Below are 27494 nucleotides of genomic sequence, written 5' to 3'. Positions count from 1 at the left end.
ATTAAAATCTATAGATTTTTAAGGAGAATGGTAACTGAAAGAATGGCAGAGCTCTAAATATGGCAGGGAACTACTTAGAACCCTAGAGATAGCTCTGCCCAGCCAGGCTAGATTCCCTGTGTATGTACAAGCGTAGAAAACACACCTGAGAGTCATCAGGGGTCCTAGATTAATAGGAACATGAACTCTCAGTAATAATATTAAATCTTAGAATTTCACATTGTGTATCTTACAGTGACTGCTTTAGAAGAATGTCTCCATATTCTGCTAAAGAAAAACTTTAATTAAAAGGTTCCAAATTCTTGTTTACTCTCATCACTATTTGCAAATGTAAAGTAAGCACATTCATTGGCTGCCAATATGCCCTTCTGGTGGTTTAACATGCATGCTCACGAGGCCATTCTGTCTCTTGTGTACTTCTGTGCCTTTACACAGTCCTCATCCTCCAACAGGACTGTCCTGCAGTTTCCATTCTTTATTTGGCTTATGTTTGTTCATATTTTAAAATCTGGCTCAATTTATCCCATTTTTATCACGTATGTATTCATTCTTTCAACAGCTATCCATCAGACAAACAGAATATTCAACAAAAAGAGTTTTGCTTTTTATTTTTAAAGCTCAGACCCTACATTTTGGAATTTACAGGACTAGTGGAGAAGCAGGCAAATATTAGCTGTAACACATCTGCGACAGTGCTATGGCAGAGAACAAAGAGGAAATCCTGTTACTCTCACCTCATTTCAGGAAATGTAAAGTGGGAGTGACATTCTGCTTCCTTTCAATTGCCTTCATATATGATAAGCACCTACATTAATTTATGCATTTAAAACAATAGGTATTTTTGTTGTAAAATGCAGAGATTCGCATCAGATCAGATCAGTCATGTCCGACTCTTTGCGACCCCATGAATTGCAGCACGCCAGGCCTCCCTGTCCATCACCAACTCCCGGAGTTCACTGAGACTCACGTCCATCGAATCAGTGATGCCATCCAGCCATCTCATCGTCTGTCGTCCCCTTCTCCTCCTGCCCCCAATCCCTCCCAGCATCAGGGTCTTTTCCAATGAATCATCTCTTCGCATGAGGTGGCCAAAGTACTGGAGTTTCAGCTTTAGCATCATTCCTTCCAAAGAAATCCCAAGGCTGATCTCCTTCAGAATGGACTGGTTGGATCTCCTTGGAGTCCAAGGGACTCTCAAGAGTCTTCTCCAATACCACAGTTCAAAAGCATCAATTCTTCAGTGCTCACATAAGAACAGATAAAACAATCACCCAATAAAATGTTTACTCAGTGAATTAATTAATTTGATTTCATGCTTATAATTGTTAACAGATTTAGTTCTTCCTCAGATTATGTGTTTTTTTTTTCTATTTCACAATCAATGAGCAATTGCTACAAGAGTAGGTATCATTTAATGTCAGTTCTTGAAGATAGATAAGAAAATGTATGTATATCTGTGCTACTGTTATACTAATATGGTGTGTGCAACAAGGCGTACAAGGTGAAATCCATATCACTAATATCAGGGAAATAGCTATTTTTTATGGGCTTGAATGGAAATCTAGAAAGTCCTATGTTCTCATATCATATTTTTACAAGAAACAATCTTGTCCAACAAAAGTTGTCTTTGGACCCTGTTTCTTTAATCATGTTTCTCTTAATTTCATCTGATCATTTGTAATTTCAATATCAGTTTAATCAGGGTGAGCCTGTGCTGTGCTCTCCCTAAGTTTGCCACAGCCCCACAGGCTTCAGTATCCTACCCCCAAAAAATTATTATGTCTAAAACTAAAAAACAAACAAACAGGAAAAAATATTCAGCTAGCATTCAGGAGCTCCCCGCTAAACTGAAACAACATAATAGGAAAAGAAAATTTGTGAGCTTAAGGGAGTGAAAAAAAGCGTGCTTGACATTCGCCTCATTGCTTTTCCATACTGACTTCAGTGTACTTCCATTAACTTGAAAATTCTCTACTTTGATTGTCAAGAGAAGCACAATGTAGTATTCAGTGTGCTGGCAATAGAATTTTTAGATATATACTCTGTATAATAGAATACCATCACATGATCTGCAAGTGGGCAGGCCAGCTGGTGACCTCCCCCACGATCACTTTCAGGGAGCTTGGCCTACAAGGCTCTGCTTCCAACGTGACAGAAGCATCTTCATCACATACAGCTGGAAAGAGATGGAACATGGAGCATCAAGTGCCAAGTTGCAGTGAACCAAGCCTGGAGGTGCCGATACCAACTGTCTTCACATTCTGTTGACTAGAACTTAAGCCCCACAGCCATAGCTACTCATAAGGGAGCCTAAGAAACATGGTCTAGGCCAGGAAGAAGAGAGATTGATTATGACAGATAGCTAGCAATCACTTCAAGTTATCTTACAAAAAAGTAATTCTCATTACTTACTTCTATATTATTATTGAGTGAATTCACTTGAAACACGTTGTTGTAAGTGCTTTTGATTAAATACATAGTTCAATAAACAAAAGAGTTACTTCTGCAATGCAATAGTTGCCTCATTGATTATAAAGATGGTCAACACTTTCCTAAGCAGTTAGTGTATACAGATTTCATGTCTCTCTTTCTTTACTAGGACGGACATACAATGATCTGAACCAATACCCCGTGTTTCCATGGGTATTAACAAACTATGAATCAGAAGAGCTGGATTTGACTCTTCCGGGAAACTTCAGGGATCTTTCAAAGGTAACTTTTAAATACATAGAAGTCAATTTTCTTTGTAAGGCTATACTCTAAAAACATTTCTACCAGAGTATGTATGTTCAATTAGTGTTGTAAGAAAGGTAAAGCTGAATGTTTCCTCTTTTTGCACTCAGCATCTAAATTTCATCAACCCTTAACATAGGAGTTAAGCTATAAGAAGTTAAATTAGTACTAGTATAGACAAAATGAAATGGCTATTTGAGGAATAGCATATGTAAGGACAGGTTGTTCTGATATTCTAGGTTTTAAAGGTTCAGGCCAGAAACTTCAAATTAGTACAAAATATGACCAATAATTTATGCGATATATTTCTTAGATGATAGACATGTTATCTTAACCGTAGTACATACATACATTGGAGAGAAGCTTTATAAGGAAAAAGAAAGTAGGACACACTAATTTATCAAGGATCTGTTAAGATAAAAGAGAGAAGATTTGTCCCAAAAATAGCAAGAAAAAAATACATAATGAATGATAAGAATAAAAAGCCAATTTTTGGTTCGTTCACCTCATTTGCTGAGACAAAACTTAATGTGGGATATGAAACTCTTTGAAATTCAGTGAAGAACTAGATACTCAGCCCCAAAAGCTTCTCTCTAGCCTCAGCTAAAGTCATAGCCAGGCCGTAAAGTTTAGATAGTTTAGCCATTTTAAGCCTCAGTTCATCCACTCTGGATTTTCTGTCTTCCTTGGTTGTCTAGTTTAGTATTCCACAACAGCATGAAAGGCATATGTGCATATGTGTATACTTTTGGTTTTGGCGGGGAGAAGGTTAAAGAGCTCATGAAAAAGTGTAGTATAAGCCCTGCAAGGCAGGAAAGTGAGCGATATAACCAATTTAAGTTTAATCTCACAGACAGTTTTTAACTTAGCACACCTTCTCTTGCCTTTTTTTCTTGCCTTTGAAAATTAGATCCACATAAGTTGAAGTTCTGTATGTCACTGCTTATAGTTGTGGGAGCTGAAGCCATTCTCTTTGCCTCAGTATCCCCATTCGTAATATGAGAATAAGTCCTACTTCATACAGTTGTGAAGGTCTAATGACATGTGCGTTTAAAGAATGTAACATAGCTCTTGGATCATAGAAGCACTTCATGAATATGAGCTGTTATTACATATGGAATGTTTCTTAGCCTGTGGCTGAAGCCTGTGTACTAATTTTTCCATGTTATCTGCCCTTCGCTCTCTAGTTCTTATGGGACTTCCCATCAAACTTGCTAGCTCATTGCTGATTTTAGCTGTGCTGTTATAGGTACTTCAGGGACATAAGGGATCAGTTAGCCAGCATCTTATTGAGAGTCACATAGCTGGTAGAAAAGTGCTAGCAATTGAATTTCAATATGGCTGCAAAAGTAATGATTTTTCCATTGTGATTGCACTGAACAAAAATCTTTAATCATTTACTGTGTACAAATAAGTATTCAGAGTCAGGCAGAATTCATAAGGCCTGCCCTTCAGAAGCAAATCTGATTATGGATTATCTGAATGATAAAATCATTTTCTGTAAAATTAAATAAGAATGAACTATATTATATAGGGAAGTACATGAGAAGCAGTAAATAGAGGTTAGGAACAAGAACTCTGTAGCTAGACTGCCTGGCAGATCCTAATTCTGCCACTTACTGGCTTTGAGGCTTTAGACAACTATTTCATTTCTCTTTTCCTCAGTTTCCTCACTTGTATAATGAGGACAGTAATAATAGGGTTGTTGTTGAATTGGTAAGTGTAAAAATACTGAGAGCACCTGGCATATCAGCATTAGCTAATACATTGTGTATAAATATAATGTAGTAAATCATTGATATATACTTTGAATTATCTTTCAAGTTTCAAATAAGGATGATAAATATACACTGTTACATCCTTATTGAAATTAGGATGTTTGAACGGTATGCATTTCTGACATGAATTTCTAAGATTGAGGTATAATCTTTAGATGTAAAACAAGACCAAAGTAACTTATAAATGTGGAGGTGAAAACTGTTAAATTAGTTCTTTAACAAAATCTTATTAACATGTGTTTTACTTAACATTAATTCAAGTCACTATGTATTAGACACTATGTGTGTATACATGTACATGTGTGTATGTATATATATTTATACACACAATGAAATGTATAGTGTAGATTCTCATATAGCATCTTACATGAGAATTCCTCTCATGTAGTTCCCTATATAATATAGTTCATCCTTATTTAATTTTACAGAAAATGATTTTATCATTCAGATAGTCATGTAGCATGTTACATAGTGTTATAACCTCATGAGTTAACTACTGCTATGGGTATTTCAGATTATTTTTAGCACAGGGAAGAAAGCCCTTTTTCTTTGAAATCAACTGGGATATTATGATGAAAGGAGGCTTACAGACCAAAGTTCCTCTCTTTCCTCCATTTACGTGTCCATTCTTTAATTCACACACATTCACACACATTAATTCAACACACACCACACACTTACTGTATGTATGTTAAGCCTTGTCCTAGGTGAAGGAGTGTACAGGAGTCAGTAAAGACGTATCTTAGCCATCTTGGAGAGACTCCAGTCCAGAGCTGAGAGGAAAACTCAGATACCAGAAATCTGGGAATCCAGCATTATGGCAGTAGGTATAGTGTGGGCTGGAACAGACTGAAAAATGCAAGCTCAAGTACACTAAGACACTTGGACTCAAAGGTTCTTGAAACATTATCCCAACCAAAGAAAATATAGCCTTCATCTTGATTAATATGGATGAGATAAGGCATATGGTAAAATATTTACTATCAATTATAGATTTTTAGTTTATTCTTATAGAAAAGATAAGTTAAATGAGGAAATCACAATTTCTAAAGTAACTAGAATATGTAAACATTCTTCAAGTTTTTAAAGATGATCTATGTAACCTGTATGCCTTTTGCCAGAACTTTTCCTTTTGTGACCCACATGTGCTCTCGTAATTTTATTTAGTGCTAGATAAATAAAAGAGGTAAACAGACAGCCTAAACAAATTAGGCGACATGAACGCTGACTGCTTTTGCAAACATAGAGTCCTTCATATTGTGAACTTTTGAACCCATGGTTCTTAAGAGGTAGATCACTTTTTCTTCCAATTCTATGTTCCATTCTTTAGCAATTTGTTCTTTACATTCTGTCAAAATAACATGATAGAAAATGGTAGCAAATTAAAACCTTGATCTGTTAGTAAATTATTCTTAAATTGTTTCCCATGCTTAATTGAATTTCTTAATAGGAACTTCTTACAAATGGGCTACAAACTAGAAACCATCCTGTATAAAAATCATTAATAAGATTTTAGTGTATGAAAATATATCATATTATATGCCTAATGGGAAAATGATATTTGAAGCATAATAATATAACTGGAAAGAAAAACTTCTAATGATGCAACAATATTACAGTGAAGAGATTACCACTGAGGAGCACATGAAATTCTTGTAGTTATAACCAGTGCTACAAATAAAATTTTTAATGAAAAGTCTGTTAATCTTCAGAAATTCAAGGGATATTTGGAATATTTGAACAGTAGTATTAACCAGAAACATTCTAAAAGCTCTCCAATAACAAAAGTTTTTCCTACACAAAATTTAGGACCCAAGTCATAATTTCTATCAGTAAATAAATTTTAGAATTTGTTTTAGTAAACATTTAGAGCCTCAACTAATTTTTAGTTCTTTACTGCATAAAAGTTAAGACATTAAGAAATGTACAGTCCTGTAAAAAGTCACAGATTATTTCTTTTCTTTCTTTATACCTCTGCATTGCATTGGTTTCATAAATACTAGTTGTGTCAGGACTTCTGATGAAGGTTTCAGACAGCCCAGCTTAAGCAGTTGGCTTGAACAGTAAATCAACATTATTGGTTCTCACAACTAAAAAACAGTCTTTTGGACTCTGTGGGAGAGGGAGAGGGTGGGAGGATTTGGGAGAATGGCATTGAAACATGTATAATATCATATATGAAACGAGTCGCCAGTCCAGGTTCGATGCACGATACTAGATGCCTGGGGCTGGTGCACTGGGACGACCCAGAGGGATGGTATGGGGAGGGAGGAGGGAGGAGGGTTCAGGATGGAGAACATATGTATACCTGTGGTGGATTCATTTTGATATATGGCAAAACCAATACAATATTGTAAAGTTAAAAAATTAAATTAAAAAAAAATTCAGAGGAGAAGGTTTAGTTTTCAGTCAGGTTTCTTTTTCCAGTGATGCAAATAATGCCACCAAGTACCGAGTTCTTTCCACCATTCTGCTCTGCCTTCCCCTCTGTGAGCTTCATATTCACTCTCTACTAGATAGCTTCCTGTAGCTCCAAGAAATCCCCTTTTAGGAGCAAAATGACCATGACAGTTCCAGACTCATATCAAACTATCCAAAGAAAGCATCTCACCAAGTTCCTCATGTGAAAGACAAAAGAAACTTTGCTTTCTTAGAAATCCCAGAAAATGTCTCCTCATGTGCAAGGCTGAGAGTTGACAAGAGGAATGTTGAATTCTTATACCCTAAAGAAAGGGAGCTTAAACTAACTCACTATTATAAAATGTCAAATATACTGTATCTGAAAGTTTCTTCTTTATAGTTTCTGTAATCTATACAATAGCAAATGAACTACAGGTTTGTATACACAGAGCTACTGTGTGGAAAAGGCAATGGCACCCCACTCCAGTACTCTTACCTGGAAAATCCCATGGATGGAGGAGCCTGGTGGGCTACAGTCCATGGGGTCGCTGAGAGTCAGACACGACTGAGCGACTTCACTTTCACTTTTCACTCTTATGCATTGGAGAAGGAAATGGCAACCCACTCCAGTGTTCTTGCCTTGAGAATCCCAGGGACAGGGGAGCCTGGTGGGCTGCCGTCCATGGGGTCACACAGAGTTGGACATGATTGAAGCGACTTAGCAGCAGCAGCAGAGCTACTGTGTAAAAGGAACTTTCCAAGGTGCTAAGAGGATTTTAAGATATAGACCTAACTCTCAAGGAATGTTCATTGGTTATGAAGGAGAACAAACTAATTGGCAGTAGGTTGCTTACTACACATATAATATGAATAAGTTACAAGCTGGAATCAAGATTATGAAGAGAAATATCAACAACCTCAGATATGTGCTCAGTTCAGTTCAGTCGCTCAGTCGTGTCCGACTCTTTGCGACCCCATGAATCGAAGCACGCCAGGCCTCCCTATCCATCACCAACTCCCAGAGTTCCCCCAAGCTTATGTGCATTGAGTCGGTGATGCCATCCAGCCATCTCATCTTCTGTCATCCCCTTCTCCTCCTGCCCCCAATCCCTCCCAGCATCAGGGTCTTTTCCAATGAGTCAACTCTTTGCATGAGGTGGCCAAAATATTGGAGTTTCAGCCTCAGCATCAGTCCTTCCAATGAACACCCACTCTAATGGCAGAAAGCAAAGAGAACCTAAAGAACCTCTTGATGAGGGTGAAAGAGGAGAGTGAAAAAGCTGTGCTTAAAACTAAATATTAAAAAACTATGATAATGGCATCTGGCCCCATCACTTCATGGCAAATAGAAGAGGAAAAGGTGGAAGCAGTGACAGATTTCCTCTTCTTGGGTCCTAAAATCACTGAGGATGATGACTGCAGCCATGAAATTAGAAAACAGTTGCCTCTTGTTAGGAAAGCTATGACAAACCTAGAGAGTGTGTTAAAAAGCAAAGACATCACTTTGCCAACAGAGGTCCATATAGTCAAGGCTATTGTCTTTCCAGTAGTCATGTACGGTTGTACGAGCTGGACCATAAAGAAGGTAGAGTGCCAGAGAATTGATGCTTTTGAACTGTGGTGCTGGGGATGACTCATGAGAGTCCCTTGGATAGCAAGGAGATCAAACCAGTCAATATTAAGGGAAATCAACTTTGAATACTCATTGGATGGATTGATGCTGAAGCTGAAGCACCAATACTTTGGCCACCTGATGCAAAGAGCCAACACATTGGGAAAAAACCCTAATGCTGGGAAAGGTTGAAGGCAGAAGGAGAAGAGGATGACAGAGGATGAGATGGTTGGATGACATCACCAATGCAAGGGACATGAACTTGGGCAAACTCCGGGAGATGGTAAGGGACAGGGAGGCCCGGCATGCTGCAGCCCATGGGGTCATGAAGAGTCAGACACAATGTGGCGACTGAACGACAATAATAATTATAATATATGAACCTCCATGGTGGCTCAGTCGTAAAGAATCCACCTGCCAGTACAGGAGACACGGGTTTGATCCCTGGGTTGGAAAGAGTTCCTGGAGAAGGAAATGGCCAGTATTCTTACCTGGGAAATCCCATAGACATAGGAGCCTGGCAGGCTACAGTCCATTGGGTCACAAAAGAGTTGAGTGTGACTTAGTGACTAAACAACACAATGGTTGTAATATATGACATTAAGTGGAGTCAGAAATAAATTTATCATAATTAATTTAAGCTAGTGAAGCTTAAACTTCAAAGCTCCTCAAGTTTCAGGGGCCTCTTCTTATCACTTGCCCTTAATTGTACGTCTATAGTTTTATGCTGCTTTTCTTAAAGAGCCCCTCTCCTACAAATTGCTTGTATCATAAAATCCAGATCTAACTCTCAGTGCAAAGAAGGATCTCTCTCTCAAGGAATCCTGGATGCTTCACTGAAGCAAATGAGAGGGCTAGGAAAGGGTGTAAAACATCTATGTACACCTGGGTCTGTTTCTTCCCATAACTGATCTAAGTACATAATTCAGCTGTTACATACATTTCTTACATACTTCCCCAAAATGTTCTGACAATATTAACAAAACAATGGCTATTTCATTTTTAAGCCACATCTAATACTTAACAGGAATTCCCTGGTAGCTAGTTGGTAAAGAATCTGCCTGCAGTGCACGAGACCCAGATTAAATCCCTGGGTTGGGAAGATCCCTTGGAGAAAGAAATTGGCAACCTACTCCAGTATTCTTGCCTGGAAAATCCCATGGACAGAGAAGCGTGGTGGGCTTCAGTCCATGGGGTCTCAAGAGTCGCACACGACTTAGCAACTAAACTGCCACCAATACTCAACAAAATCACATTGGAAAAATTAGTAATGATATTTTTATAGGATCCAGACAAGAACCAAAAATGAGAAAATAAATAAAAATAATCGGTCTGCCCCAGACATACCTTCCCTGGGGCTTCAGTGCCATGGGCAGGATAGCAATATGAGTTGGAGATGGCTTTCTTACTCTTCACAAAGTCGGCTTCAGCAGGCACTCAGCTCTCAGTTATAGAGAGAGGGGAATACTGGAGGTTTCTGTTCTCTGTACTGGCTGCTGGGAAAGGCTAGCTCCAGAATCATCACACCTTTTCAGTTTTCCTTTATGTGTATTGGTATTAAAATTAAGAGGAGAAAAGAGAGAGGTCATAAACAGAACATGGAAAGAATGTGAGCTCTTCAAATGTAGCTCTCTCACCTGCTATGCAGACTTAGGCTTGTTTCCTAAGCTCTCTGAACCTCTGTTTCCTCTTCTTTACAATGAACACAACAGTATTCACATGGAGTTGTAAGTTAGGTGCAATAATGTAGGTAAGGCATCCGTCATAATGCCCAACACACAGTGGCATTCAGTGACTAGGGGCCAATAAAGCAGAATTCTGTAACTCTCAGTTGAGAGTTCGTGATTGAAAGCGATCTAGTGATGAAGATCGATTTAATTTTATTTTAATAAAATCAATAGCAACAATTTTTAATAAAATATGAAATGCTTCTCATGCAATAAATGACTGTTTTTTCATCTGTGTAGATTTCCAAGTTAACGAAAGCCTTAAACATCAAATTACTGAAGTTAAATGTTTATTTAAATTTGAGATACACATTTATTTAAATGAAATATTTTATTGCATTTATAATATTCTTACTCTTCCTTCACCCACTTAACTAAACATTTGAAGAGCACAGGAGCAATTAAAGTAAGTTCCTCATCAGTAAAATATATTAGACCCCTCTTCAGATTAGACATCACAAGTTCAAGTTTTATTCATTACATGTGCAGGTTAGAGGTCATATGTATTGTTTGACATGATGGGCAGCTAATGAAACAACCCATCATTGACATATTTTTTCAGTACTCAACCAACACTGAGTGTAGAGATTTTTCTCCAAATTTATACAGATTTTCCTCATGGAGATGTGACTTTGTGGCAAAATCTACCTTAAAGCATGATATATGCCACTCTTTCAGTTATCTACATACACCCGTGAATTTTACTCTGCAATTAGAGTGGTTATGTGGCTTTGACATGAAGCACAGCCCCTTGCTCACTGAAGTGTAAATGGAATTTTCCTATTTCCCAGTCAAGCCCTCTGATAAATGAAATAGTTTCATCACAAGAGCCAAATCTTACTAATATTGACATGAGCATAGGACATCACACACACACCCATTCATTGTGTGGAAAAAATATGTTTTGTTAACACAGGAGTTGTTTGATTGACAGATGATGATAACCATTACCATTATTTCCCAAATTATTATGCCACTTTAAAAAGGAAGTGATAATGCCTTGAGGTTTAGAAATGTGATAATGCAAATGGATGCACTGAAGTGTGAATACTCTCAACGGTCCACCCTTGATATTGTCAAACGCCGACACACCACATAGAAAAGGGTTTATTTACCTTGTTAGCATAGGGAGTGCTCAACTAGGCAATGTGGTGCAAGTTTCTACGGTCATTTTATCTTTCTTTCTCATTATAAATTAACAATATCTATGATGAAGTTAGTTTTATTTGCATTAGCATGTAATTTACCTAATGCTCAGGCTTTAACAAAACATGAAAAATGGGCAAAACTAAGTATATTGGTAGCTGACTCTGATGATATAAAACTGGTTAGAACATGAAAATGTGAATGTATAAGTTTAATTATATACCATCTGCCAAAAAAAGCTACGGCCAAGTAAGAAATCTGTTCTAAATGTATGTTGAAGGTCACCTTAACATAGAACCCAATGTGAAAATCGTTTTTGTTAGACTGCCTTCTGTTGCAAAACTGACGGATAAGTACTATTTTAAGAAAAGGTTCAGTTGAGTCCAGTCGCTCAGTCATGTCCGACTCTTTGTGAGCCCATGAACTGCAGCACGCCAGGCCTCCCTGTCCATCACCAACTCCTGGAGTTCACCCAAACCCATGTCCATTGAGTCAGTGATGCCGTCCGACCATCTCATCCTCTATCGTCCACTTCTCCTCCTGCCCTCAATCTTTCCCAGCGTTAGGGTCTTTTCAAATGAGTCAGCTCTTCGCTTCAAGTGGCCAAAGGATTGGAGTTTCAGCTTCAACATCAGTCCTACCAATAAACACCCAGGACTGATCTCCTTTAGGATGGACTGGTTGGATCTTCTTGCAGTCCAAGGGACTCTCAAGAGTCTTCCACAATACCACAGTTCAAAAGCATCAATTCTTCAGTGATCAGCTTTCTTTATATTCCAACTCTCACATCCATACACGGCCACTGGAAAAACCATAGTCTTGACTAGACGGACCTTTGTTGGCAAAGTGATGTCTCTGCTTTTTAATATGCTGACTATGTTGGTCATAACTTGCCTTCCAAGGAATAAACGTCTTTTAATTTCATGGCTGCAGTCACCATCTGCAGTGATTTTGGAGCCCAGAAAAATCAAGTCAGCCACTGTTTCCACTCTCTCCCCATCTATTTGCCATGAAGTGATGGGACCAGATGCCATGATCTTCATTTTCTGAACGTTGAGTTTTAAGCCAACTTTTTCGCTCTCTTTGACTTTCATCAAGAGGCTCTTTAGTTCTTCTTCACTTTATGCCATAAGGGTGGTATCATCTGCATATCTAAGGTTATTGACATTTCTCCAGACAATCTTGATTCCAGCTTGTAATTCCTCCAGCCCAGTGTTTTTCATGATGTACTCTGCATAGAAGTTAAATAAGCAGGGTGACAATATACAGCCTTGACGTACTCCTTTTCCTATTTGGAAGCGGTCTGTTGTTCCATGTCCAGTTCTAACTGTTGCTTCCTGGCCTGCATACAGGTTTCTCAAGAGGCAAGTCAGGTAGTCTGGTATTCCCATCTCTTTCAGAATTTTCCACAGTTTATTGTGATCCACACGGTCAAAGGCTTTGGCATAGTCAGTAAAGCAGAAATAGATGTTTTTCTGGAACTCTCTTCTTTTTCCATGATCCAGCGGATGTTGGCAATTTGATCTCTGGTTCCTCTGCCTTTTCTAAAACCAGCTTGAACTGGAAGTTCACGGTTCACATATTGCTGAAGCCTGGCTTGGAGAATTTTGAGCATTACTTTACTAGCGTGTGAGATGAGTCCAATTGTGCGGTAGTTTGAGCATTCTTTGGCATTGCCTTTCTTCGGGATTGGAATGAAAACTGACCTTTTCCAGTCCTGTGGCCACTGCCGAGTTTTCCAAATTTGCTGGCATATTGAGTGCAGCACTTTCACAGCATCATCTTTCAGGATTTGGAATAGCTCTACTGGAATTCCATCACCTCCACTAGCTTTGTTCGTAGTGATGCTTCCTGAGGCCCACTTGACTTCACATTCCAGGATGTCTGGCTCTAGGTGAGTGATCACACCATCGTGCTTATCTGGATCATGAAGATCTTTTTTGTATAGTTCTTCTGTGTATTCTTGCCACCTCTTCTTAATATCTTCTGCTTCTGTTAGGTCCATACCATTTCTTCCTTTATTGAGCCCATCTTTGCATGAAATGTTCCCTTGGTATCTCTAATTTTCTTGAAGAGATCTGCAGTCTTTCCCAGTCTATTGTTTCCCTCTGTTTTTTGGCATTGATCTCTGAGGAAGGCTTTCTTATCTCTCCTTGCTATTCTTTGGAACTCTGCATTCAAATGGGTATATCTTTCCTTTTTTCCTTTGCTTAAGACAAGATATGTATTGGCAAAATCTGGATACTCTTTTGGGTTTCCCAGGTGGTACTAGTGGTAAAGAACCCACCCGCCAATGTATGAAGGGGTTGGGTTCAATACCTGCTTCTGGGAGATCCAGGCAGAAGGAGTCATGGCAACCTACTCCAGTATTCTTGTCTGGAGAATCCTGTGGGCACAGGATACTGTTTCAAACTCATGGAATAATCCAAACTGAAGGCAATAATTTGCAAGGGGTACTATGCAAAAGGGCACCAGTTTCAAATTAATAATTGTATTCATTCACTTATTCTTTCATTACATAAGCATTTATTGCACAGCTACTCTGTGCCAGGCAGTAGAAAGAAAAAGACAGTTAAGAACTGGCCCATACCCTGAATAGCTGACAGTCATTTTTAGTTCACCTGGTTGTGTATTATGCTCCTTTCCTTCTAATTGGAAAGAAGAAAAACCACGAAAAGTGCAGACAAAGAAACAAGTTGATTCACATTCACTATAGTAGCCAGGACTTTCCTGTAGCTCAAACGGTAGAGAATCTGCCAGCAATGCAGGAGACCAGGGTTCATTCCCGGGAGCGGGAAGATCCTCTGCAGAAGGGAATGGCAAGCCATTCTCTTGTCTGAAGAATCCCATGGACAGAGGAGCCTGGCACACTACAGCCTGTGAGGTTGCAAAGAGTTGGACCTGCCTGAGTGACTAACACAGAAACATAGTACCCAGAAGGGCTTCCCAGGTGGTTCTAGTGGTAAAGAACCCTCCTGCTAACGCAGGAGACAGAAGACAGGGAGGTTCGATTCCAGGGTTGGGTCCCTGGGGTAGGAAATGGCAGGTTCCATTATTTTGCCTGGAGACTCCCATGGACAGAGGCGCCTGGCGGGCTACAGTCTATATATAGGGTCTCAAGGAGTTGGACATGACTAAAGTGACTTAGCGGAGAAGGCAATGGCACCCCACTCCAGTACTCTTGCCTGGAAAATTCCATGGACGGAGGAGCCTGGTGGGCTGCAGTCCATGGGGTCGCTAAGAGTCGGACACGGCTGAGCGACTTCCCTTTCACTTTTCACTTTCATGCATTGGAGAAGGAAATGGCAACCCACTCCAGTGTTCTTGCCTGGAGAATCCCAGGGATGGGCGAGCCTGGTGAGCTGACGTCTATGGGGTCCACAGAGTCAGACACGACTGAAGCGACTTAGCAGCAGCAGCAGCAGCAAAGCGACTTAGTATGCACACACACACACACACAGAAATAGCGATACATTTTTGGTTTGTTTTCTTCTCCACTGTTGTTTGTTGGGGACACATAGAGGGTGACAGGGAGCCTTAAGGATTTACACAGAAGTCCCCACCCAGTCCTAATTTGTCCGCTTATGCTAAAGTCTGCTTAGCCTCTTTTCTCATGCCTTCCCATTTAGCTAAGTGTCCTATCCTTTCAGAAAGGGAGATAGAGAGGTGAAAATACTGCAGCCTGTCCTACTTTTAAAAATGTAACCTGTTAAAAAAGGAACTGGGAACAGCTGGAGCACTTTTCTCCTGTGTGCTGTATGTGCTTTTATTTCACCTGCCATGTGTCACATCTAAAATATAGCATCATTGTGGCAAAATTAGGCCAGAGTCAGTCTCTTTGAACCTTGTTTCCCAGCTGAAATGGAACAGTGAGTAGTGATGATCTTGAAACTTACAGACTCATCATCACCCCACTATTTAGCACTTTGACATCCTTTAGAACTGGCACATGAAGATTTAAGGTATTTTATTTTTACCTCTATTGTTTTTATGTAAAATTGAGTACTTTTCACTAAGATATTTTAAACTAACTTTCTTAGGAATTATTCCAGGGTAATGATAACAGCAAAATGATAACATTTCATGCAAAGATGGGCTTGATAAAGGACAGAAACGGTATGGACCTAACAGAAGCAGAAGATATTAAGAAGAGGTGGCAGGAATACACAGAAGAACTGTACAAAAAAGATCTTCACGACCCAGAGAATCACGATGGTATGATCACTCACCTAGAGCCAGACATCCTGGAATGTGAAGTCAATTGGGCCTTAGAAAGCATCACTACAAACAAAGCTAGTGGAGGTGATGGAATTCCAGTTGAGCTATTCCAAATCCTGAAAGATGATGCTGTGAAAGTGCTACACTCAATATGCCAGCAAATTTGGAAAACTGAGCAGTGGCCACAGGACTGGAAAAGGTCAGTTTTCATTCCAATCCCGAAGAAAGGCAATGCCAAAGAATGCTCAAACTACTGCACAATTGGACTCATCTCACACGCTAGTAAAGTAACGCTCAAAATTCTCCAAGCCAGGCTTCAGCAACATGTGAACTGAGAACTTCCAGATGTTCAAGCTGGTTTTAGAAAAGGCAGAGGAACCAGAGATCAAATTGCCAACATCCGCTGGATCATGGAAAAAGAAGAGAGTTCCAGAAAAACATCTATTTCTGCTTTATTGACTATGCCAAAGCCTTTGACCGTGTGGATCACAATAAACTGTGGAAAATTCTGAAAGAGATGGGAATACCAGACCACCTGACTTGCCTCTTGAGAAACCTGTATGCAGGTCAGGAAGCAACAGTTAGAACTGGACATGGAACAACAGACCGCTTCCAAATAGGAAAAGGAGTACGTCAAGGCTGTATATTGTCACCCTGCTTATTCAACTTGTATACAGAGTACATCATGTACTCTGGGCTGGTGGAAGCACAAGCTGGAATCAAGATTGCCGGGAGAAATATCAATAACCTCGGATATGCAGATGACACCACCCTTACGGCAGAAAGTGATGAAGAAATAAAAAGCCTCTTGATGAAAGTGAAAGAGGAAAGTGGAAAAGTTGGCTTAAATCTCAACATTCAGAAAACGAAAATCATGGCCTCTGGTCCCATCACTTCATGGGAAATGGATAGGGAAAGAGTGGAAACAGAGGCTGACTTGATTTTTTTGGGCTCCAAAATCACTGCAAATGGTGACTGCAGCCATGAAGTTAAAAGACGCTTACTCCTTGGAAGAAAAGTTATGACCAACCTAGATAGCATATTCAAAAGCAGAGACATTACTTTGCCAACAAAGGTCCGTCTAGTCAAGGCTATGGTTTTTCCAGTGGTCATGTATGGATGTGAGAGTTGGACTGTGAAGAAGGCTGAGTGCGGAAGAATTGATGCTTTTGGACTGTGTGTTGGAGAAGACTCTTGAGAGTCCCTTGGACTCCAAGGAGATCCAACCAGTCCATTCTGAAGATCAGCCCTGGGATTTCTTTGGAAGGACTGATGCTAAAGCTGAAACTCCAGTACTTTGGCCACCTCATGCGAAGAGCTGACTCATTGGAAAAGACTCTGATGCTGGGAGGGATTGGGGGCAAGAGGAGAAGGGGACGACAGAGGATGAGATGGCTGGATGGCATCACTGACTCGATGGACATGAGTCTGAATGGACTCCAGGAGTTGGTGATGGACAGGGAGGCCTGGCGTGCTGCGATTCATGGGGTCGCAAAGAGTCAGACATGGCTGAGCAACTGAACTGCACTGAACTGAATAATAACAGCCCACATTTGACATGTACTGTTATGTGCCAGGCATAGTGCTAAAGCAGTGTACATAGATTTTCTCATTTTATCCCCACAGTTCTAGGAGAAATTGTACTAGTTAACACAGGTTGTATTTCCTTCTTATTTCTTACCTATAATTTCTCCACAATAGGTAGAATGTACTTTTTTTTTTTAATTAAATGCCTATTGACTACGTTGTCTCCTAGATGCTCTCCACATTTCCTAAACGCTGAGACAACCGTGTCAAATAGAAGCAGAGGAGGCAACAGCAATGCCTGGAGTGAGCCACTCTCCCTCTGCAGAGACTTCGGTCCCATGTGGAACCAACCCATGTACTAACGTGCTCATAAACTTTGCTAATCAAATTGCAACTTTGGCTCAAAGTTTATCTTTTTTCATAATATAATTAATTGTGTTTATTCACCCTATGAAAAAGTATTAAAAGAAATACACTCGGTTAAAGCCAACAAAATATAATTCCTAACACTTCCTTTTATTAATGCTTCATTACTTCAGACTCCATTTCTTAAGAATGTAAGTGGGAACAGTGTTGTGATTAGCGGAATTTCACCTGATGATGAAAGGCCATATTAAGCAAGTTAATAGTGTGCATAAAACTGCAAAGGGGAGATTTAATCTATTTAAGAGACCAAAATTTTCACACATTTTACAACCACAAATTTCCAATTTAAAAGCATTCTTATCAATAAGAACAACTTAAAACATAAGCACTATTGGTTAGAATTTGAAAGATTTTTTTTGGTTTTTACATTCCATTTTTATTTTATTTTGACTTTTTATTATAAAACTTTTCAAAAGAAAAGCACCAACAGTTATTAATACCCACTTACCCAATACCTAGATGTTAATTATTAACATTTTAGCTTTTTTTTGTTTTACCGAAGTGCTTTTAAGGTAAATTAAAGATATTACACTTTATCCCTAAATATTTTAATAAGAAAAATACATTTTCCTCCATTACCAGAATACTATCTTTACACCTAACAAAACTTTATGGTATTTCCCTAATATTATCTAAAACTGTGACCATAGTCAGGTTTTTCTAGTTACCTACTGTATGTCTTTAAAAATTGGTTTGTTCAAGATAGTATTTAGTCAAGGACCACAGAGTAATTTTTTTTTAATGAGAAATTTATTTTTTCTTATCCCTTTTTTAATTGTAGTGTAGTTGATATACAATATTATATTAGTAACAGAGGTACAAAACAGTGATTCAAAATTTTTATAGGTTATATTCCATTTAAAGTTATTATATATACTGGCTATATTCTCTTTGCTGTACAATATAACCCTGTAACTTATTTATTTTGTCATGGTAGTGTAAGCCTCTTGACGAAAGTGAAAGAGGAGAGTGAAAAAGTTGGCTTAAAGCTCAACATTCAGAAAACTAAGATCATGGCATCTGGTCCCATCATGTCATGGCAAATTGATAGGGAAGCAGTAGAAAGTGTCAGACTTTATTTTTGGGAGCTCCAAAATCACTGCAGATGGTGATTGCAGCCATGAAATTAAAAGGCACTTACTCCTTGGAAGGAAAGTTATGACCAACCTAGATAGCATATTCAAAAGCAGAGACATTACTTGGCCAACAAAGGTCCATCTAGTCAAGGCTATGGTTTTTCCAGTAATCATGTATGAACGTGAGAGTTGGACTGTGAAGAAAGCTGAGCACTGAAGAATTGATGCTTTTGAACTGTGGTGTTGGAGAAGACTCTTGAGAGTCCCTTGGACTCCAAGGAGATCCAACCAGTCCATTCTAATGGAGATCAGTCCTGGGTGTTCTTTGGAAGGACTGATGCTGAGGCTGTAACTCTAATACTTTGGCCACCTCGTGCGAAGAGCTGACTCATTGGAAAAGACCCTGATGCTGGGAGGGATTGGGGGCAGGAGGAAAAGGGGATGACAGAGGATGAGATGGCCGGATGGCATCACCAACTCGATGGACATGAGTTTGAGTGAACTCCGGGAGTTGGTGATGGACAGGGAGGCCTGGCGTGCTGCGATTCATGGGGTCGCAGAGAATCGGACACAACTGAGCGACTGAACTGAACTGAAAAGAACAGAAGGGAAAAGAAAATAGGAAAAGGAAACCAAAAAAAAAGTTAACAATCAAAAATATATACTATAATTATTCTAACCAGAATTTTTCAAAGTACATTTTAGCAGACACTAGTTCTATTGCATTTAGTAGCAAAACAAAAGAAAGATGATGTTCTAGTAGGAATAGACACAGTTAAGCAATGCTATTTACAGTCATATTTCTCAGAGCCTTTAGTAATGTAAATCTCCATAAGCATCTGTCAGGAATTTTGTCCCATACAATAAAAATCACAGTTTATCAGGAAACAAAGCTTTTTATGATACTGTTGCTGAAACAAATCTCTCTCTCAGTATTCAAAACAGGTAAATTAAGTGATTGAGCAGAGAAAATCCTCAACAGCATTTCTTCAGTAAATTTAATAGTGTTTCATGTAGACATGATAATGTTACACATGTAATTTCCATCAATTTTATATTGAAAATAGTGCTTTTTACAAGCTATACAGGCTTTATAGCAGTGTTAGAATTTGAATTATAATAATAAAGTATAGAGGTAAAATTATTTTAAATTTTGCATTGTTATTATCATAATTTTCTGCAATATGTTAAACATCAACTTGACATACAAATTCACAAGGACAAAATAGCAAATCTAGTAGCAAGCTGTAAACTTTCAGTTATAAATTTCATGTGGGAATTCCTAAAAAGCCCAGAGCTGGCTATATCTAAATGCCTACTGTTTGAGAGAAAATAAAACTGATTGTTGCTATGGTAGTTATGATGAAAATCGAAAAAGATTGCAAAATAATGTGTAAATTTCATTAAGTGTAGTTTTAGGTGTTCTGTTTTTTAAATCATAATTCTACCTTATTTATTTACTAAATCCGAGTGGTATTGACATTGCATTAGTTGCTCAATTTTTAAAAGGGTAACAAATTTGCAGCCTTATCACTTTATACATGGGTTAAGTAGGTGGTGTATGGGCTTCCCAGGTGATGCAGTGGTAAAGAATCCACCTGCCGATGCAGGAGACGCTGGAGACGTAGGTTCAATCCCTGGGTCGGGCTCCTGGAGGAGGAAATGGCAACTTTCTCCAGTATTCTTGCCTGGAAATTTCCATGGAGAGAGGAGATTTGCAGGCTACAGTCTGTGCAGTCACAAAGAGTCAGACAAGTGAGTGACTGAGTAGATAGGTATAGGTAGGTGACTAATTGATTGATGATAGGTAGGTAAGTAAGTGGGTAGATAGTTTGGTACGTAGGCCAAACAGATGGATAGACATAGATAGATAGATGTATCTATTTGGATCTCATAAGAAGATATGTCATCTGTGATGAAACTCATTTACCAAACAGATATTTTGAAGCATTTTTCCTTTAAATAAAGTATTGCTTCTTGATTGAAGTAAAATAATAGAAAAATAATAAGTACAAGCCAAACTATTTATACTTGTTTTATAAAATGTATTTCTAAATGCATTGGATGAAAATTCAACAGTAGACATGTATTTTAAGAAATTACTCGTGGAGGCATATATAAGCTTTAATACAGGGCAGCTGTTTCCTACAACATATTATTCTGTAAAACACTCCAATAAAATGACTTTGATGGAACTTGAATAAAATAAAAAGCGTACAGATTTATTTTTACTTTTTCTACTTTCAAGTAGTTGAGGAAAGCCTGGAAAAGATTAGAAGAAGAGCCATGAGGCCTTTTTGGGGGTTTGGTTTTGTGAGGCCTTGCAGAACAGTGTCAGGTAAGGTCAATCCTGAGAGATTGTGTAGACATTTTATGCATATGAAAGATCTATAAGCCTATTCAAGACAGAATAAAGTACTCAACATTTAAATGCTCTGAAAAAATAATTATATTATAATTTATAATATTGAATTAGAAAAACTTATCTGCATATCTAAAAAGTATAAAATATGTGCATGCATGCTCAGTCATATCCAATTCTTTGCAACCCCTTGGACTGTAGCCTGCCAGGCTCCTCTATCCGTGGAATTTTTCAGGCAAAATACTGGAGTTGTTTCCCATTTCCCTCTCCAGGGGATCATCCCGATCCATGAATTGAGCCCACATCTCCTGCTTTGGCAAGCAGATTCTTTACCACTGTGCCACCTGAGAATACCATAAAATATATAGGCCAGTTTAAATGAACAACTTACTATTTTAATTTGTAATAGAACTCAACATTAATTTTATTGTAGTAATTGCCCTTTTACCAAAAAATTATATGTTTATGTTAAATATTATTAATACTTTGTTGACATTTAATGAAGTTACATTGCTTTCTGTATGCAAGTAAAAAATTTTTGAGAGATAGGCAGTAACATTTAGCAGAGAATAAGGTTTAAGCCTTAGAATATTTAAAAACTATATTTAAGCCAAAGTTTTGAAAACATTATTTAGTCTTTGTTAAGTCATAATTAAGTTTAAGGAAAAATAACATAATTTATAAATAGTTTTAATATTCAGGATAAGAATCCTTGCAAATAAGAGTTTATTATGAAAATTTTAAAAGACTTTTTAACTGCTGACATCATGGTATTGTTTGAATTAGTCCCCTGAGACCCAAAGAAAAAGCTTACAAGCAATTTATTAATCTTTCTCTCTTGTGTAACATTATTTGTCTTCCACTGAAACACTAATTTTCTACTACTTCTCTTGTTAAAATTAAGCCCTGGGGGGAACTTCATAGCTAACTAGTAATATTACATTTTGAAATAAAGGAATTATATATTTTACATACTATTCATCTTTTGCTTTCTAGAGAAACTTTTGTTTCTTACAGTATGCAACCTAAAACAAAGCAGTGTAGCTATTAAGTTTATATGAATGGGTTCCATATGCCAATAAGTCAAAATCAGACAAAAACTTAAGCTAAGGCAGTTTGCTATTTGAAATCGTGAGTACTACATGTTAGAAAATCTTGATAAATGGTGTCCTGGGAAGTTTGAGACAATGGTCCAACTAACATATACTTTGTTGAAAAAAAAAAAAATATATATATATATACACACACATATGTAGTATCCTGAGCATTTTACCATGTGTTCCACTGTAGGGATTAATGTCGTAATCAGTAGTGTAGTGGTGTTGCTAAGACAAGACTTAATGGCCTTAACACAATGCTTTCCAGGGAATCTGAATTGTCTGGATTATTGCCACCAGCCTCAGATTTCCAGGTGAATTTAATAAAAGAATACTTGCTACATCTGTATAATAATGGGACTAAAATTCCAACAGGGTTTCCATATGTGTGACTACTGTCTTTCACACTCTGGGTAACTGGCTATTAAGACAAGATTTTTCTAATGTGATGGTCAGATGGTCAACTGCTTCTTCACTTTCTCACTCGATTTCCTGTGATCAAGCTAAATATTCATTATGGCTGTGGTTAGGTAGACAAAATAACACCAAAATACTGGTTTTGCCTTAACAGTTTAAACTGGCTCATCTCTGAGAATCTAGTTTATGGAAACTTTCAATAAAACCTAGAAACCCTGCATACATAAATCATTTCTTGAGTGAGTTTTAACAAATGTAGTGATTATCAAAATCAAATGTCAATATCAAAATCAAATTTGGTAAAAATATAATGCAAAATAACACATAGTCTATTGTTAAAATGAATTCACAGTAAATACTTTCAAGTAAAGAGTTATAATGTTGAATATCTAATATGACTATATTAAACACAGTGCTTCTTTTTCTCTTTTTACAGCCGATCGGTGCTTTGAACCCAAAGAGAGCTGTGTTTTATGCGGAGCGCTACGAGACCTGGGAAGATGATCAGAGTCCTCCCTACCATTACAACACACATTATTCTACGGCAACATCCACCTTATCCTGGCTTGTTCGAATCGTGAGTGCCTTCATTAAGTTACAGTTTGCCTTTAATATCTCAGTATTTAATATAAGGAAATTAAATAAAAATCAAATATACTTATTAGTTTTAAGCAGAGATTAGAGACCACTGAAGTAGAAATGAAAGATGCCAAACTCTAGCAAAACCTGATTCCTTTTTGTTAATGAGTTGCCTTATTTGCAAAATTGGGTTAGAAAGATAGATTGAGTTTCTTAAACCTAAACCATTTACAAAAGGAACCAGACTCCTAGATTGTGTCCTTAATATCCAGTGTTTCCTTTCTCACTGATTGTCACCGGCTGGCGTTCTTCCCAGCCCTCCCAGTCTTGCTTCATGAGACTGTGTATTTTAAAAACAGTTAATGTTTTTGAAGACTTTCTGTTGCTTTGTCTTTCTCCTAAGACATAAATAAATTCAAATCTCTCCAATCTTTTAAATGCATACTTACACATGACTCAACAGGCTAAGAATCTGCCTGCAATGCAGGAGACGGGAGTTCGATTCCTGGGTCAGGAAGATCCCCTGGAGGAGGAAATGGCAACCCACTCCAGTATTCTTGCCTGGAGAATCCCATGGACAGAGGAGCCTGGCGGGCTACAGTCCACGGGGTCATAAAAGAGTTGGACACAACTGAGCGACTAAGCACGCAGTTTACACGTACACATACTTTCATACATATGCACATACATACATGCCTCCTCCCAGCCCCCACCCTCTCTTTAGTGACTTCCCATGTCTCCCCCTGCATAGTCAAAGGTACTATCCGGTTCTGCACTGTGCTGGTCTATCACCACATTCAGTCTTTATCCTGCTTGATGCAGGTTCCACTCCCACCACTTTGCTGAACTATCTCTGTGAAGGGCACCATGGCAGAGCTCCATGGTGTATCTGAAGCATGTGTCACCATTGATCACCTCCTCCCACTTGAAGTTTCTCCATCTCATGGCTCCTCTGACAGTATCCTCTGTTGATTTCCCTCCTGTCATTCTAACTGTCCTGCCCTATCTCATGCTCAGTTTTCTTTTTCTCAATATTTCTGTTCCCCAGGATTTTCCTATGTGTTATCTGGACTATATCATTCAGTTCTAAACTGATGACTGCCAGCTTCTCTCTTATTGCAGACACTTCTCTTGGGCTCCTAACCTGAATTTCTAAGATATGAATATATTTGCTTATTTCTGTGTCTTTCTATATTTTTGTACCTGAACACCTCGCAGTACTATAAAGAACATTTCCAAAAATAAATTTCTCATCTCCCTTATAAATGTGCAGGGGTGTTTCCTACTGATTACTTATCTAAATAATCTGCATTTATCACACCCAGTTACCTAACCTGGATATTTTCTCCATTTTATCAGCTCCTTACATCTAGTCTGACATCACATGTGATAGGTTCTACCATCTACAGTCTATCTCCATTCTCTATTAACTCTGGCACTTCCTTAGTTCAGGTTCCTCTTCTTTCTCATCTATATTAATGCAAAAAATCTTAGCAAAATTTCTTTGCCTTGGTTTTGCCCTCTTCAATCTAGTTTAGTTGAGAGCAATTACTAGAGTCAGATGGCCAGATATTTTTAAAACTATAAATGACTGTGGAGTAAATGTCTCAGTCAATACAATCAATATATATAATGCTATCTCCTCTTACCAAAATATACTTCAGACTACTCTGTTGCATGAGGCTGATTTGCCTCAGAAACACATTGACAAAGTAGGGAATGCATCTCCAACTGACAAGGGTTTTTTTCCCCACTGCCTAAAAAAACAGTTTGGTTTGGAGAGTTTCCTCAAGCAAATTGAACTCATAACAAACATGTAGTATGTGTATGTTTTAGGTAACTTGTAAATTAATGGTAGGTAATGTACTATAAATAATTACTGTTATGAAAAAAGCTTGTCAGAATTATGATTCAGTTTAATTGGATGCCTGTTTTATATTTTTCATAATCCTAAACCAACGTAAGAAATTAAAGTTTAGCTTAGTCTGTAAGGAAAGAAACTCAAATCTTATTTTAAAAAACAAAGTCTATAATTATAAACTAAAGGAAAAGACATAAAACTTTTTTAGACCAAAGTTGTTTGTCTAATTTGTTCAAAAATTCACCTTAACTATGTAAATTTGGATCCTTTTATAAAAATGTTTCTGAGCTAGCCATTTAAGAATTTTTTTAACTATAGGACTTTAGAGAAGTTCTATTTTTAAAAAACTTTCTGTTAATTTGGGGGGAATATTAGATTTATACGTGTCTGTTTACCACTATAAACCAATCAGAACAAAACACCTTTAGTTTATGGGTTGTAATAACTTATTAATTCTCTCCAGGTGTAAGAAAATAACTAGATGCTCATAAAAAGAGATAAAGGCTTTTCTGAATTACAGTCACACATATATAGAGAACTTTATAGCAGCAGTTTCAGCCACAGGTCAAAACTAAACACAGAAACCCAAAAATTCACCAGTCAAGATTTCAAACAGCTGGTGTCCTTTACAATAAATGTAAAATATTTTATCTGAGCTCAAAAATAGACCAACAAGAAAACAAAAAGCAAGAAACACTTATTGCTGTAGTGAGCCATCACCCTGCGGAGGCGTAAGACACCTTTTTAGGGCATCTTGGGATTAAAAACAAGTCAGGAACCATTTCTGAAAAAACCACTATCAAGTCAGTTGGTTTGAGAATTATATGACAGTATATTATACATATTATGTATTATAGTATTTTGAAATATATAAAATATTCAGTGGCTTTTGTATAATCAAATAAGTCTAAAATTGGTTTTCTAAGAATTTAAATATGAATTTATAAAAATGCTTATTATCAACAGCTTGATTTAAGTTAACACTTCTATCCCTGATAAACTAAACATTTTATCAAATAATAAATTATAATTCACCCCTAAATTTATTTCTTACTCTAGAGAAATGGAGTAAATGGAGTAGAGAAATTTGACTCTCTGCAGGGGTACAGCAGAAATGCTATCCTTGTTTACCCTACACACTCCCTTTTAGAATTGTCTGTAGCTGTGCTGAACAGCAGAAATGTAATGCAAGCCACTTATGTATATAATTTAAATTTTCTAGTAGCCACATTTAAGAGTAAAAAGAAACAAGAAGTAAGAAGAGTAAGAGTAAAAAGGTGAGATTAGTTTAATAAATATATTTGTTAGCCCAATAGATCCAAAATGTTGTAATTTCAACATGTAACCAATATAAAAATTGTAAATAAGATATTTCACTTTTTTTTTTTTTTTGGTATTCTTTGAAATCCAGATGTATTTTCTATTTATAGCACAGTCAGCTTGAACTCACCATATTTTAAGTACTCAGTAGTCACATGTGACCTGCATTGAAAGAAGAAATCTATAGGGTTGCTTTTATGGGAACTCATTTAGCCAATGCATCTCAAGTTGTACTGTTATAAATAGAAGTATCACAGTCTAATAGCTTACTAAGTGTTTAACCTAATGGCCCAGGGAATTGTGATTTCCTCACTCCCATCTCAAGGAGTTTATGAAGTAGAAAATACATTAAAATTTGTGTCAATGAAAATTTGTTCATAAAAATAAAATATAGATTAAAATAAATATCTTTTCTTTATCTTTCAAGCCTTCTAGACCCAAAGTCATTAAACTCATTATTAGTTTCAGTCAATATATTTAGTATGACATTGATAATAATTGCTTTAAAATGCAAATTAGCTATATACCTCATTACTTGAAATTTAAAAGTATTATTTTAGACACACCACCAGTAAAGTCACTTGTCTAAATTACACGTTTCTGAAAAAGCTGTTTCTCTGCTAACCTGCTGTTGGGCAAATGATGAATAAACTATTACAGAATTTTAGAGTTTGTTCAGCATTAAATAGTATAAAAGGACACATTTTACTTAGAATATTTTTGCTTTAAATCTTACCCTGAATATAAAATATATTCAATGAAGTAATTAAATTGGACTCTTATATCCTTTAGTAACCTATTCAAGTTCCACATTCAGTATATTCAACCTACCTGTTCAAAACTCCATTATCAAACATTTAATCATAATTTTTAGGAAGTTAAATAGGTTGTACAACAAGTTAATTGATAAATTGTTTAGAATTGGGGACTTACTTCATAAATTATGAGTTGTCTTGAAATCCTACCCAAAAGCCTATTTAAACTGTAATATATCTTCGGCAGTATATATTTGTAGTGGGGAAAAAAAATAGTAAGAGCACTTATGCAAACATTGTAATTAAGACCAAAATGTAATGCTACTGAATAGAATATTGCCATCCTGTTTCTCTTGATTGCTGATACTTAACGGACAATGTATGTTTACTTTGAGAAAGATGAGGATTCTTAAACAAGAGCCTGGTGTATGGGAAACACAAAGGTTTCTGAAGATTCTAA

General features: G+C 37.4%; 1 protein-coding gene across 6 annotated transcripts in view; it reads left to right on the top strand.

Annotated features, from left to right (window-relative positions):
• NBEA (neurobeachin) overlaps nucleotides 1-27494 on the top strand; it is a 676277-nt gene that overhangs the window by 564076 nt on the left and 84707 nt on the right. For all 6 annotated transcript variants that reach the window (XM_061434789.1, XM_061434791.1, XM_061434788.1 and 3 more), the window contains 2 exons: nucleotides 2600-2712; nucleotides 22956-23096. In XM_061434789.1, the coding sequence (XP_061290773.1) occupies nucleotides 2600-2712; nucleotides 22956-23096 (254 nt within the window). The remainder of the gene's footprint in view (nucleotides 1-2599; nucleotides 2713-22955; nucleotides 23097-27494) is intronic.

Source organism: Bos javanicus, chromosome 12, assembly GCF_032452875.1.
Source record: "Bos javanicus breed banteng chromosome 12, ARS-OSU_banteng_1.0, whole genome shotgun sequence".
In the NCBI taxonomy this organism is placed as follows: domain Eukaryota; kingdom Metazoa; phylum Chordata; class Mammalia; order Artiodactyla; family Bovidae; genus Bos; species Bos javanicus.
Note: the sequence above shows the minus strand (reverse complement) of the source record. Positions and strands in the feature narration are given on the sequence as shown.